Below are 11738 nucleotides of genomic sequence, written 5' to 3'. Positions count from 1 at the left end.
TCATTGTACTTCGTTCCAGTTACGTATTGCTACTCATTAACTATTGGTGAATCTTCCATAAGGTCGAGATCAACCTTCAGTCTGGAGAGATTTTCGCTCCTCAATCCGTACATTGACCACACTTACGAGGCCTTCTTGACGGGGGTGGAAGAGGGGGTGGAAGGAGTGGAAGTGGAGTGGAAGGGGGAGTGGAAGTGAATGGAAGGAAATTGGAAGTGGGGATGGAAGGGGTGGAAGTGGGGGTGGAAGTAGGTGTGGAAGGAGGAAGGGGTGGAAGGGAGTCAAGTGGGGTGAAGTAGAAATGGAAGGGGGGTGGAAGAGTGGAAGGGGTGGAAAGGGATGAAGTGGAAGGAGCAGAAGTGAGGGGGAAGGGCAGAGAGTGAAGTTGAGAAGGGAGTGGTTGGGGGTGGAAGAGTGGTTGTGGGGTGAAGGGAGTGGTTGTGGGGTGAAGGGACTGGCTGTGGGGTGGAAGGGGGAGTGGTTGTGGGGGGGTGGAAGAATGGTTGTGGGGGGTGGAAGAGAAGGTTGTGGGGTGGAAGGGAGTGGTTGTGGGTAAGAAGTGGTTGTGGGGTGAAGAGTGGTTGGGGGTGGAAGGAGTGGTTGTGGGGGTGGAAGGGAGTGGTTGTGGGGTGGAAGTGGTTGTGGGGGTGGAAGGGGAGTGGTTGTGGGGGTGGAAGGGAGTGGTTGGAGGTGGAAGGAGTGGATTGTGGGGTGGAAGGGGAGGATTGTGGGGTGGAAGGGAGTGGGGTGGGGTGAAGGGGAGGGTTGTGGGGGTGGAAGGGACTGGTTGTGGAGGTGGAAGAGGGACTGGTTGTGGGGGTGGAAGGGGGAGAGGTTGTGGGGGGTGGGAAGGAGAGGTTGTGGGGTGGAAGGGATGAACGATGGGCTGTAAGATAGTTTTGTGTGTGTGTGTGTGTGTGTGAACAGTAAACTTCTCAAAGATCAGATCACACACACACACACACCACACACACACACCTTAAAAGATCCCTAGATACAACAGCAAAACACAAGGTGGCGTCCATCCTGTGAAGCGGAGTTCATCCTGTAATCCATCTTTTCGACACACGGGCTGGTTACAAGATAGAGGCAACAGCCATTATCCTACACACGTCTCGACCTGTTTTATTATAGTCTAGTCTTAACCCTCAGACTATAGTGGACGTATACGAGTTTGTAATTGTAGAAACTATAACATCTATCTAAAGGTGATATAGGAGAGTTTATATTATGGGTATACAAGTCTTTACATCCTAAGTTGGGTAATATCTAAGTTGGGAATATACTGTAGTTTATTCCATACCAGAGTCATCTGATGCTTACACCCAGAACATATTTTTATGGAGGATATTTTGACCACCTAAACGCCTGTAAGAAAGTTCATAAACAACAACACTATGTAAATAAACTCTGTAATGCTAAAACGTTTACAGGGATAAAAGCCATAGGGTTAAGATAAGGTCAATGTCTCTTAAACTACTACCGTAAGTGTTGTCAGAAATATTTACCTAACAAAGGACTTACGATACGTGGGGTCAATGTAGCTTTTTTTAATCAAGTACCTCCACATACACCTAACACTTACACCCACATACCCCCACACCCATACACTTACACACATACACCCCCCACACACATACATACACCCCACACATACATACCCCACACACATACACACACACATATACATACACCCACACACATACACCCCACCCACATACACACACACACACATACACCCCACCCCACACACCCACCCACACATACACCCATACACCCACCCCACACATACACCCCACCCCACACATACACCCCACACACATACACACACACATACACCCACCCACATACACACCCCACCCCACATACACCCACACACATACACCCCACCCACACATACACCCACACATATACACCCCACCCACATACACCCATATACACCACCCACATACACCCACCCACATACACCCCACACATATACACCCACCCACATACACCCAATGGTAATTTTAGACCAACTAAGAGGGCTGAGCTACATCTTTCACCAATAGTTTACCTCACCTAACCTAACCTAACCTAACTCTAGTCTTGCAGTCAAACCAATCAACAGCCCCGTTTAATGCACATCCTCGTTTAACGTACATAGCTTCGTTTTACGCACATATTCTCGTTTAACGCACATAGCTTCGTTTTACGCACATTCTCGTTTAACGCACATATTCTCGTTTAACGCACATAGCTTCGTTTTACGCACATATTCTCGTTTAACGCACATGGCTTCGTTTTACGCTTTATATTCTCGTTTATCGCTGTTCTCCCTAAGCTTTTCTTCATTGATCAGCAACCGGTATTTTTATGTAAATTAACAAAACTCCGCACATGTCTCTGATAAACTTTCAAAGTTAATTACGAACTATTTAAGGTAAACTTGTAACAATATTTTTCTTTTACTTTTATAATCCAGGTAGTTACTTCTTTATTATCAAACTATTTTTTATATATAGTTTTTCTCATAATTCTGGTGTTTTGAATTTTTTTCTAGTCGATTTCTACTTTTTGGGGGTCAGCTAAAGATTAGCCCTGTCTCACACACACACACACACACACACACACACACACACACACACACAAACAAATAAAGCCTACCCAGGGAGCACACGGTGTACACGTGTTATACGAGACACTGTGTGCCATAGAACTCTGTACTATAGGAACACCGTGTGCTATAGGAGACACCGTGTGCTATAAGAGACACCGTGTGCTATAGAAGACACCGTGCTATAAAACACAGTGTTATAGGAGACACCGTGTGCTATAGGAGACATATGTGCTATAGAGACATGTGCTATAGAGACACCGTGTGCTATAGGAGACACCGTGTGCTATAGGAGACTCCGTGTGTTATAGGAGACATCATGTGCTATAGGAGACAGTAAAGACCCTTCTAAGGAGACACCGTGCTAGGAACCGTGTGTTAGGAGCACCATGTGCTACAGGAGCACCGTGTGCTATAGAGACACGTGTGCTATGAGACACGTGTGCTATAGGAGACACCTGTGCTACAGGAGACACCGTGTGCTATAGGAGACTCCGTGTGTTATAGGAGACTCCGTGTGTTATAGGAGACACCGTGTGCTAGGAGGCACCGTGTGCTACAGAGGCACGTGCCAGGAGCACGTGTTATAGGACACAGTGTGATAGAGGCACGTGCAAGGACACTTGTATAAGCACTGTGTACAGGAGCACCGTGCACAGGAGCACTGTGCTATAGGAGACACTGTGTGCTATAGCACGCACAGGAGGCACCGTGTGCTATAGGAGGCACAGTGTGTATAAGGCACCGTGTGCTACAGACACTGTGCTACAAGGCACCGTGTGCTATAGGAGGCACCGTGTGCTACAGACACCGTGGCACTGTGCGGAGCACGTGTGCTAGAGACACTATAGGCACTGTGCATAGACACTGCTATAGGAGCACGTCACAGAGACACCGTGTGCTAGGAGGCACCGTGTGCTACAGGAGGCACCGTGTGATACAGGAGACACCGTGTGCTACAGGAGGCACCGTGTGCTATAGGAGGCACCGTGTGCTATAGGAGGCACCGTGTTATAAGGAGACACTGTGTGCTATAGGAGACACCGTGTGCTACAGGAGGCACCGTGTGCTATAGGAGGCACAGTGTGCTATAGAGGCACCGTGTGCTATAGGAGCACTGTGCTATAGGAAGTGTGCTATAGGAGCACCGTGTGCTAGAGCACCGTGTGCTACAGGAACACCGTGTGCTACAGGAGACACCGTGTGCTATAGGGAGACACCGTGTGCTATAGGAGACACCGTGTGCTATAGGAGGCACCGTGTGCTATAGGAGCACCTGTGTGCTATAGGAACACCGTGTGCTATAGGAGACACCGTGTGCTATAGGAACACCTGTGCTATAGGAGACACCGTGTGCTACAGGGACACCGTGTGCTATAAGACACCGTGTGCTAGGAAGCACTTGCTATAAAAGCACCTGTGTATAGAGGCACCGTGTGCAGAGACACGTGTGCTACAGGAGACACCGTGTGCAAGGAGACACTGTGTGCTATAGGAGACACCGTGTGCTACAGGAGACACCGTGTGCTATAGGAGACACCGTGTGCTATAGGAACACCGTGTGCTACAGGAGACACTGTATAAGGAACACTGTGTGCTATAGGAGACACTGTGCTACAGGAGGCACCGTGTGCTACAGGAGACACTGTGCACAGGAGACACTGCTAAGGAACACTGCTATAAGGCACCGTGTGCTACAGGAGGCACTGTTACAGGAGGCACTGTGTACAGGAGGCACAAGACACGTGTGCTATAAGACACGTGTGCATAGGACACCTGTCTATAGGAGGCACGTGTGCTACAGGAGCACTGTGCTATAGAACACCGTGTGTATAAGGCACGTGTGCTATAGGAGCACCGTGTGCATAGGAGAGCACCGTGTCTATAGGAGACACCGTGTGCTATAGGAGCACCGTGTGCTATAGGAGACACGTGTGCTATAGGGACACTGTGCTATAGGAGCACCGTGTGCTATAAGACCTGTGCATAGGAGGCACCGTGTGCAGGAGGCACCGTGTGCTACAGGAGGCACCTGTGCTATAGGAGACACCGTGTGCTATAGGAGGCACTGTGTGCTAAGAGCACCATGTGCTAAAACGTGTGCAAGGAAGCACCTGTGCTATAGGAGACACGTGTGCATAGGAGCACTGTGCTAAAACGGACACTCACAGGAGCACCGTGTTACAGGAGCACAGTGTGCTATAGGAGACACCGTGTGTTATAGGAGACACCGTGTGCTATAGGAGACACCGTGTGCTATAGGAGGCACCGTGTGCTACAAGGAGGCACTGTGCTATAGGAACACTGTGTGCTATAGGAGGCACCTGTGCTATAGGAGCACCGTGTGCTATAGGAGCACCGTGTGCTATAGGAGACACCGTGTGCTATAGAGAGACACTGTGTGCATAGAGACACGCTAGGCACTAAGCACTGTGCTATAAACACTGTGTGTAGGACGTGCAGAGCACGTAGGACAGTGCTATAGGAGACTCCGTGTGTTATAGGAGACACCGTGTGCTATAGAAGACACCGTGTGCTATAGGAGACACCGTGTGCTATAGGAGGCACCGTGTGCTATAGGAGGCACCGTGTGCTATAGGAGACACCGTGTGCTATAGGAGGCACCGTGTGCTATTATCACCAGCCACAATCCCTTAATACTGTTGTCGGCCAAAGTGGTAATTATATCACAAACACGACCCGGATTATACCACCAACACGGGTCAAATTATACCACCGACACCCCCATCACCCACCAAGGCCACGCCCCAGAACTGATTAAGGGTGACCTCTGAACTTTGACCTGAGCTTTCACCCAAATAACGGCGGTCAAGGTTACGAGGTTCTTGGCTATTGTGTTTGCCTCGTTATGTCGCTGCTCATTAGCACAGGTGATTAAGGTGCCAATGACCTCTGACCTTCGTTACATTAGCCGAGAGCCAATCGGAGCGGTGACATCTGACCTTATGTTTTGATATAAATGATGGCTTGGGGGGGGTGGGTGGTGGGAGGGTGCGGAGAGGAGGAGAGGAGAAGGGGAGGAGGGAGGTGGGAGAAGAGGGGAGGAGGGGGGAGGAGGAGAGGAGGGGAGGGGGTGAGGAGGGAGAGGAGGGAGGGGTGAGGGAGGAGGGGAGGGGTGGAGGAGGAGGAGGGGGGGAGGAGGAGGGAGGGGGGGAGGGAGGAGAGGAGATGGAGGGAGGAGGAGAAGGGGAGAGGGGGGCGGAGGGGGAGGTGGCATGTCAATATTTCTCATGCATTTTCGAGACTTTTTATTTTATTCTTATGTCATGACTAACTGATGGATGCAATGGTATTTTACATTGACTTTCAAACCACAAAAAATACATTAATTTTTATTTTATTTTCGCCACATCTCTCTCTCTTCAGTCACCCTATACTTTATCCACACAACTTGGTCAGATCAACCTCAATCCCTGTGTCAAATTTAAATGTAATATCAACTCAGTGTTATTGATTAGTGACGGTAGGCAAGACAGACAGACAGACAGACAGACAGACAGACAGAGACAGACACGCCACTATATGCTTTACTCTCCCTGTGGCGGGGGATAACTACACTAATATACTACACTACAACATAATACAATACAAACAACATCTATTGATAATACAACAACATCTGAAAATCATTCATCAAAACACTACGTTCCATTTATTATATATCTGAATCTATTTGCTCTAATATTTCTTCATTAACTTTCTAATTACAGTTTTACAAGTTAATAGTTGGTTATATACATTTCTCTTTCATTATTATACCAAATACAAAGAAACAAACAAACACATTTACAAAGAATTACAAACAAACAAAGAAATACGGTAATAAAAGCGATTTTCTCTTTTTTGTTATCGTGGGAGTAAATGACAAGAGAGCCAACTTGAGCCATTAAAAACAACAGATCGCTTAAAAACAATGACAAACAAGACAACTTCTCCTGATGAACAACGTGATTAAGACAATGAAATTTACTGGCCACCAACACACCAAATTGACAGGTTCTATTTTTTTTTTCGACCGTAATGTTTTTTTTTTATATAGAAATTAATTTTGTTACAACCTGGAGAGAACTTGCGGTGTGTGTGTGTGTGTGTGTGTGTGTGTGTGTGATACGAACAAACAGATGACCACCCTCCTGCTTATCATAACAATAAAACATTTTAACCTCTTGAGTTTTGTTTTTCCAGGTAACAAAAACACACAAAGTTCATCCGTTTTTTTTTACACTAATAACACGAGGAAAAAAACACCACACAAGAAAACTGTCGAAAAAAATAAACAAAACACAAACAGAAAAGAGGATTTACTCGAAGTTATTTTTTTCACGTATATATTTTAGTTAAGAAAAAAAAACATTGAATTGACTAAAAAAAAAAAAAAATACGATTATATTCCCAACATCTCCAAATATCAATCAAATGCATCAAACAACTTGAAAATTTAAGTAAAGAAATCAAGAAAGTATGTAAACAAATCAAGAAAGAATGCAAACAAATCAAGAAAACATGCAAACAAAACTACATCAATTGCACTTACATACTTTGGATATTTTTTTTGGCGTCATCTTGCAAACAAACTTAAGGTGCGACGGACACTCGTACGGACTAACGTAAAGACGGACGGACGGACGGACGGACGGGCGGACGGGCGGACGGATGGAAAAATAACACCCAAAAGTACAGAAAATAAAACAACAAACAATGAAAAACAAGGACACATCTGAATCAATAAATGAACTAAATAAATAAATAAATAAACAAATAAATAAAATAAACAAACAAATTCATAAATAAACAAATAAATAAGCAAATAAAAAATAATTAAATAAACAAATCCCTCCTTACCTCCATGACCCCTCAGGTAGAGAGTGCCAGAGTGCCAAAAAGGTGCCATGAATTGTGTCCGCAACTGTACACATGTAACACCGTGTTCAACAGGACATAGGAAGTTCCATCTCCTCTTTTTAGCATCAATGACCTTGACCTTATGACCTAGTGACCCCAAAATTGATGTGTGACCTCAAGATACCTATGTAAATGCACCTATCCTCTCTCTCTCTCTCTCTCTCTCTCTCTCTCTCTCTCTGGGGTGCTTGTGTAAATGTCACTTCCTCAATCGAAGGGGAAGTACCTATGTAAATACACCTCTCCTTATCTAGATCCAAGGTACCTATGTAGACAAGAAATCCATTGGTACTTTACATGGAAATAGGAGTTGCGGTACAGATAAACAGTCAAACACAGACGAATTTAGACAGACAATCAGGCAAAGACAGACATACACAGAGCGGCAGATAGACAGAGAGACAGTAACTTAGTCAAAGACAGACATAAATTGAGATAGTCAAACAAAAACAGACAGACAGACAGACAGACAGACAGACAGACAGACAGACAGACAGACAGACAGACAGGCAGGCAGAAAGACAGACAGGCATAAATTTAGATAGGCAAACAAAGACAGACAGACAGACAGACAGACAGACAGACAGACAGACAGACAGACAGACAGGCATAAATTTCGATAGGCAAACAAAGACAGACAGACAGACAGACAGACAGACAGACAGGCAGGCAAACAAACAGACAGGCATAAATTTAGATAGTCAAACAAAGACAGACAGACAGACAGACAGACAGACAGACATAAATTTAGATAGTCAAACACAGACAGACAGACCATTACACGGATCACTTTACAAGAGGCGTAAAAAAACGTAAATATAATATGAAGTTGTTAAGGCTTAAGGGGATTACTATGTTAATCTAATTATAGGAAACTTTTTGAGAAATATAGATTTTTTTGTTTACGAATCTGTGACGGAAAATATTAAGTAATGGATGAAAGGTAAAAATAATAATAATAATGATGAAGAGTTAAATGAGAATAATAGTAGTAGTGATAATAATAATAATAATAATAATAATAATAATAATAATAATAATAATAATAATAATAATAATAATAATAATAATATCCCCCAAAAAACAAGACAAAATCAACAAAAATAACGATAAAAACAAACAAACAAACAAACAAATACTCCGAGCAAACAAACATAACCACCAGTAATCAAACACACGAAAAATAAACAAACAAAACAAGTAAACAAAGAGACATAACATCAATTATTATGAGTCTATGTATATTTGTTCTCTATATAAACAAATAAGTATAATACCTATCTATATATATAATTTGTATATATAAATAAGTTTCGTCAACAAGAATATGTCATGAACTGGAATTAATTGATTTTATTGATAAATATATTTGTTTTCGAACTCCTTCCTCCCATCCTTTCCCCCCCTCCCTCCCTCCCTCCTCCATTTCATCAATCCCGTCCTCCCCACCCCTCCCTATCCCCCCCCTCCATTCTCCCTATTCCATCTACTACCCCTACCACACCCCTCCTCGATACCTCCACCCCTACCTCTAATTACCCTAACCCTTACCTCAACCCCTACCCCCTCTCTTGACCACCCCCCTCCCTTACCTATACCTTCAACTAACTCTCCCCCTCCCCTCCCTCCCCCACGTCAGCACAACCATCGATTTCATGAACTTTTAAAGAGGAGGTATTTCCTAGGGCAGGTGTACAAGACTCAGCCGCCGTAAATAAAGGCGATGGAACACAGCCTCTATCACCGGTGGCCATAAACGCGTCTTTACTGTAAACATTGTCACCTGGCCTACGACTCTTCTCCATCCCCAAGATTAACAATAACATTCTTGTTTAATTCAATATATTTTTCTACCATCTCTTTTATTCATTAGTTTATTATTATTATTATTATTATTATTATTATTATTATTATTATTATTATTATTATTTTATTTTTTGGAGGGGGCAATTTTTTGGGATGTTTTGTTGGGAGGGTATGTTTTTGTTGGGCGGGGTATGTTTTTGTTGGGAGGGTATGTTTTGTTGGGGAGGGTATGTTTTTGTTGGCGGGGAGTATGTTTTTGTTGGGAGGGTATGTTTTTGTTGGCGGGGGTATGTTTTTTGTTGGAGGGTATGTTTTGTTGGGCGGGGTATTATGTTTTGTTGGGAGGGTATGTTTTGTTGGCAGGGGTATGTTTTTGTTGGGAGGGTATGTTTTTTGTTGGGAGGGGTATGTTTTTGTTGGGAGGGTATGTTTTGTTGGGCAGGGGGGGTATGTTTTGTTGGGAGAGTATGTTTTGTTGGGCGGGGGTATGTTTTGTTGGGAGGTATGTTTTTGTTGGGAGGTATGTTTTGTTGGGAGGGTATGTTTTTTGTTGGGCGGGGGGGTATGTGTTTTTGTTGGGAGGGGTATGTTTTTGTTGGGAGGGATGTTTTGTTGGGCGGGGGATGTTTTTGTTGGGCGGGGATGTTTTTGTTGGGGGGTATGTTTTTGTTGGGGAGGGTATGTTTTTGTTGGGAGGTATGTTTTTGTTGTTGGGAGGGTATGTTTTTGTTGGGAGGGATGTTTTTGTTGGGAGGGATGTTTTTGTTGGGGAGGGTATGTTTTGTTGGGAGGTATGTTTTTGTTGGGAGGGTATGTTTTGTTGGGAGGGATGTTTTGTTGGGAGGTATATTTTTGTTGGGAGGATGTTTTGTTGGGCAGGGATGTTTTTGTTGGGGAGGTATGTTTTTGTTAGGAGGTATGTTTTGTTGGGAGGGTATTTTGTTGGGCAGGGGTATGTTTTGTTGGGAGGATGTTTTTGTTGGGAGATTATGTTTTTGTTGGGAGGTATGTTTGTTGGGAGTATGTTTTTGTTGGGAGGTATGTTTTTGTTGTGGGAGGGTATGTTTTTGTTGGGAGGGTATGTTTTTGTTGGGAGGGGGTATGTTTTGTTGGGAGGATGTTTTGTTGGGCGGGTATGTTTTTGTTGGGAGGGGTATGTTTTTGTTGGGCGAGGGTATGTTTTGTTGGGAGGGTATGTTTTGTTGGGAGGGTATGTTTTGTTGGGAGGGATGTTTTTGTTGGGCAGGGGTATGTTTTGGCTGGGAGGTATGTTTTTGTTGGGAGGGTATGTTTTTGCTGGGAGGTATGTTTTTGTTGGGAGGATGTTTTTGTTGGGAGTATGTTTTGTTGGGAGAAGTTTATGTTTTTGTTAGGGGGATGTTTTTGTTGGGCGGGGTATGTTTTGTTGGAAGGATGTTTTTGTTGGGAGGGTATGTTTTTGTTGGGAGGGGTATGTTTTTGCTGGAGGGTATGTTTTGTTGGGAGGGTATGTTTTGTTGGGAGGTATGTTTTGTTGGGAGGGTATGTTTTGTTGGGAGGGGTATGTTTTTGTTGGGCAGGGGATGTTTTGTTGGGGAGGTATGTTTTTGTTGGGAGGGTATGTTTTTGTTGGGAGGGTATGTTTTTTGTTGGGAGGGTATGTTTTTTGCTGGGAGGGTATGTTTTGTTGGGAGGGATGTTTTGTTGGGAGGGTATGTTTTTGTTGGGAGGGTATGTTTTGTTGGGAGGTATGTTTTGTTGGGCGGGGATGTTTTTGTTGGGAGGGTATGTTTTGTTGGGAGGATGTTTTGTTGGGAGGGTATGTTTTTGTTGGGAGGGTATGTTTTTGTTGGGCGGGGATGTTTTGTTGGGAGGGTATGTTTTGTTGGGAGGATGTTTTTGTTGGGGAGGGATGTTTTTGTTGGGAGGGTATGTTTTGTTGGGAGGGTATGTTTTTGTTGGGAGGGGTATGTTTTGTTGGGAGGGTATGTTTTGTTGGGAGGGGTATGTTTTTGTTGGGAGGGTATGTTTTGTTGGGAGGATGTTTTGTTGGGAGGTATGTTTTGTTGGGAGGGTATGTTTTTGTTGGGGAGGGGGTATGTTTTTGCTGGGAGGTATGTTTTTGTTGGGCAGGGTATGTTTTTGTTGGGAGGTATGTTTTTGTTGGGAGGGGTATGTTTTTGTTGGGAGGTATGTTTTGTTGGGAGGATGTTTTTGTTGGGAGGGTATGTTTTTGTTGGGAGGGGGTATTTTTTGTTGGGAGGGGTATGTTTTGATGGGAGTAAGTTTTTGTTGGGAGGGGTATGTTTTTGTTGAGGCATGTTTTTGCTGGGAGGGGTATGTTTTGTTGGGAGGGGGTATGTTTTTGTTGGGAGATTGTTTTTGTTGGGAGGGTATTGTTTTGCTGGGGAGGGGGTATGTTTTGTTGGGAGGG

The 11738-nt window shown here is 44.3% G+C and overlaps 1 protein-coding gene across 1 annotated transcript; it reads right to left on the bottom strand.

Annotated features, from left to right (window-relative positions):
- Window positions 1-4833: 4833 nt before the first annotated feature.
- LOC121855292 (annexin A7-like) lies at window positions 4834-11211 on the bottom strand (the record flags this gene model as incomplete). Its single annotated transcript, XM_042350169.1, has 3 exons — window positions 4834-4961; window positions 10496-10621; window positions 11097-11211. Coding segments are annotated over 3 exons (369 nt in total), but the record flags the coding sequence as incomplete, so codon positions are not given.
- Window positions 11212-11738: the final 527 nt, after the last annotated feature.

This window comes from Homarus americanus, unplaced genomic scaffold, assembly GCF_018991925.1.
Source record: "Homarus americanus isolate GMGI-L3 unplaced genomic scaffold, GMGI_Hamer_2.0 scaffold52954, whole genome shotgun sequence".
NCBI classification, from domain to species: Eukaryota; Metazoa; Arthropoda; class Malacostraca; order Decapoda; family Nephropidae; genus Homarus; species Homarus americanus.
Note: the sequence above shows the minus strand (reverse complement) of the source record. Positions and strands in the feature narration are given on the sequence as shown.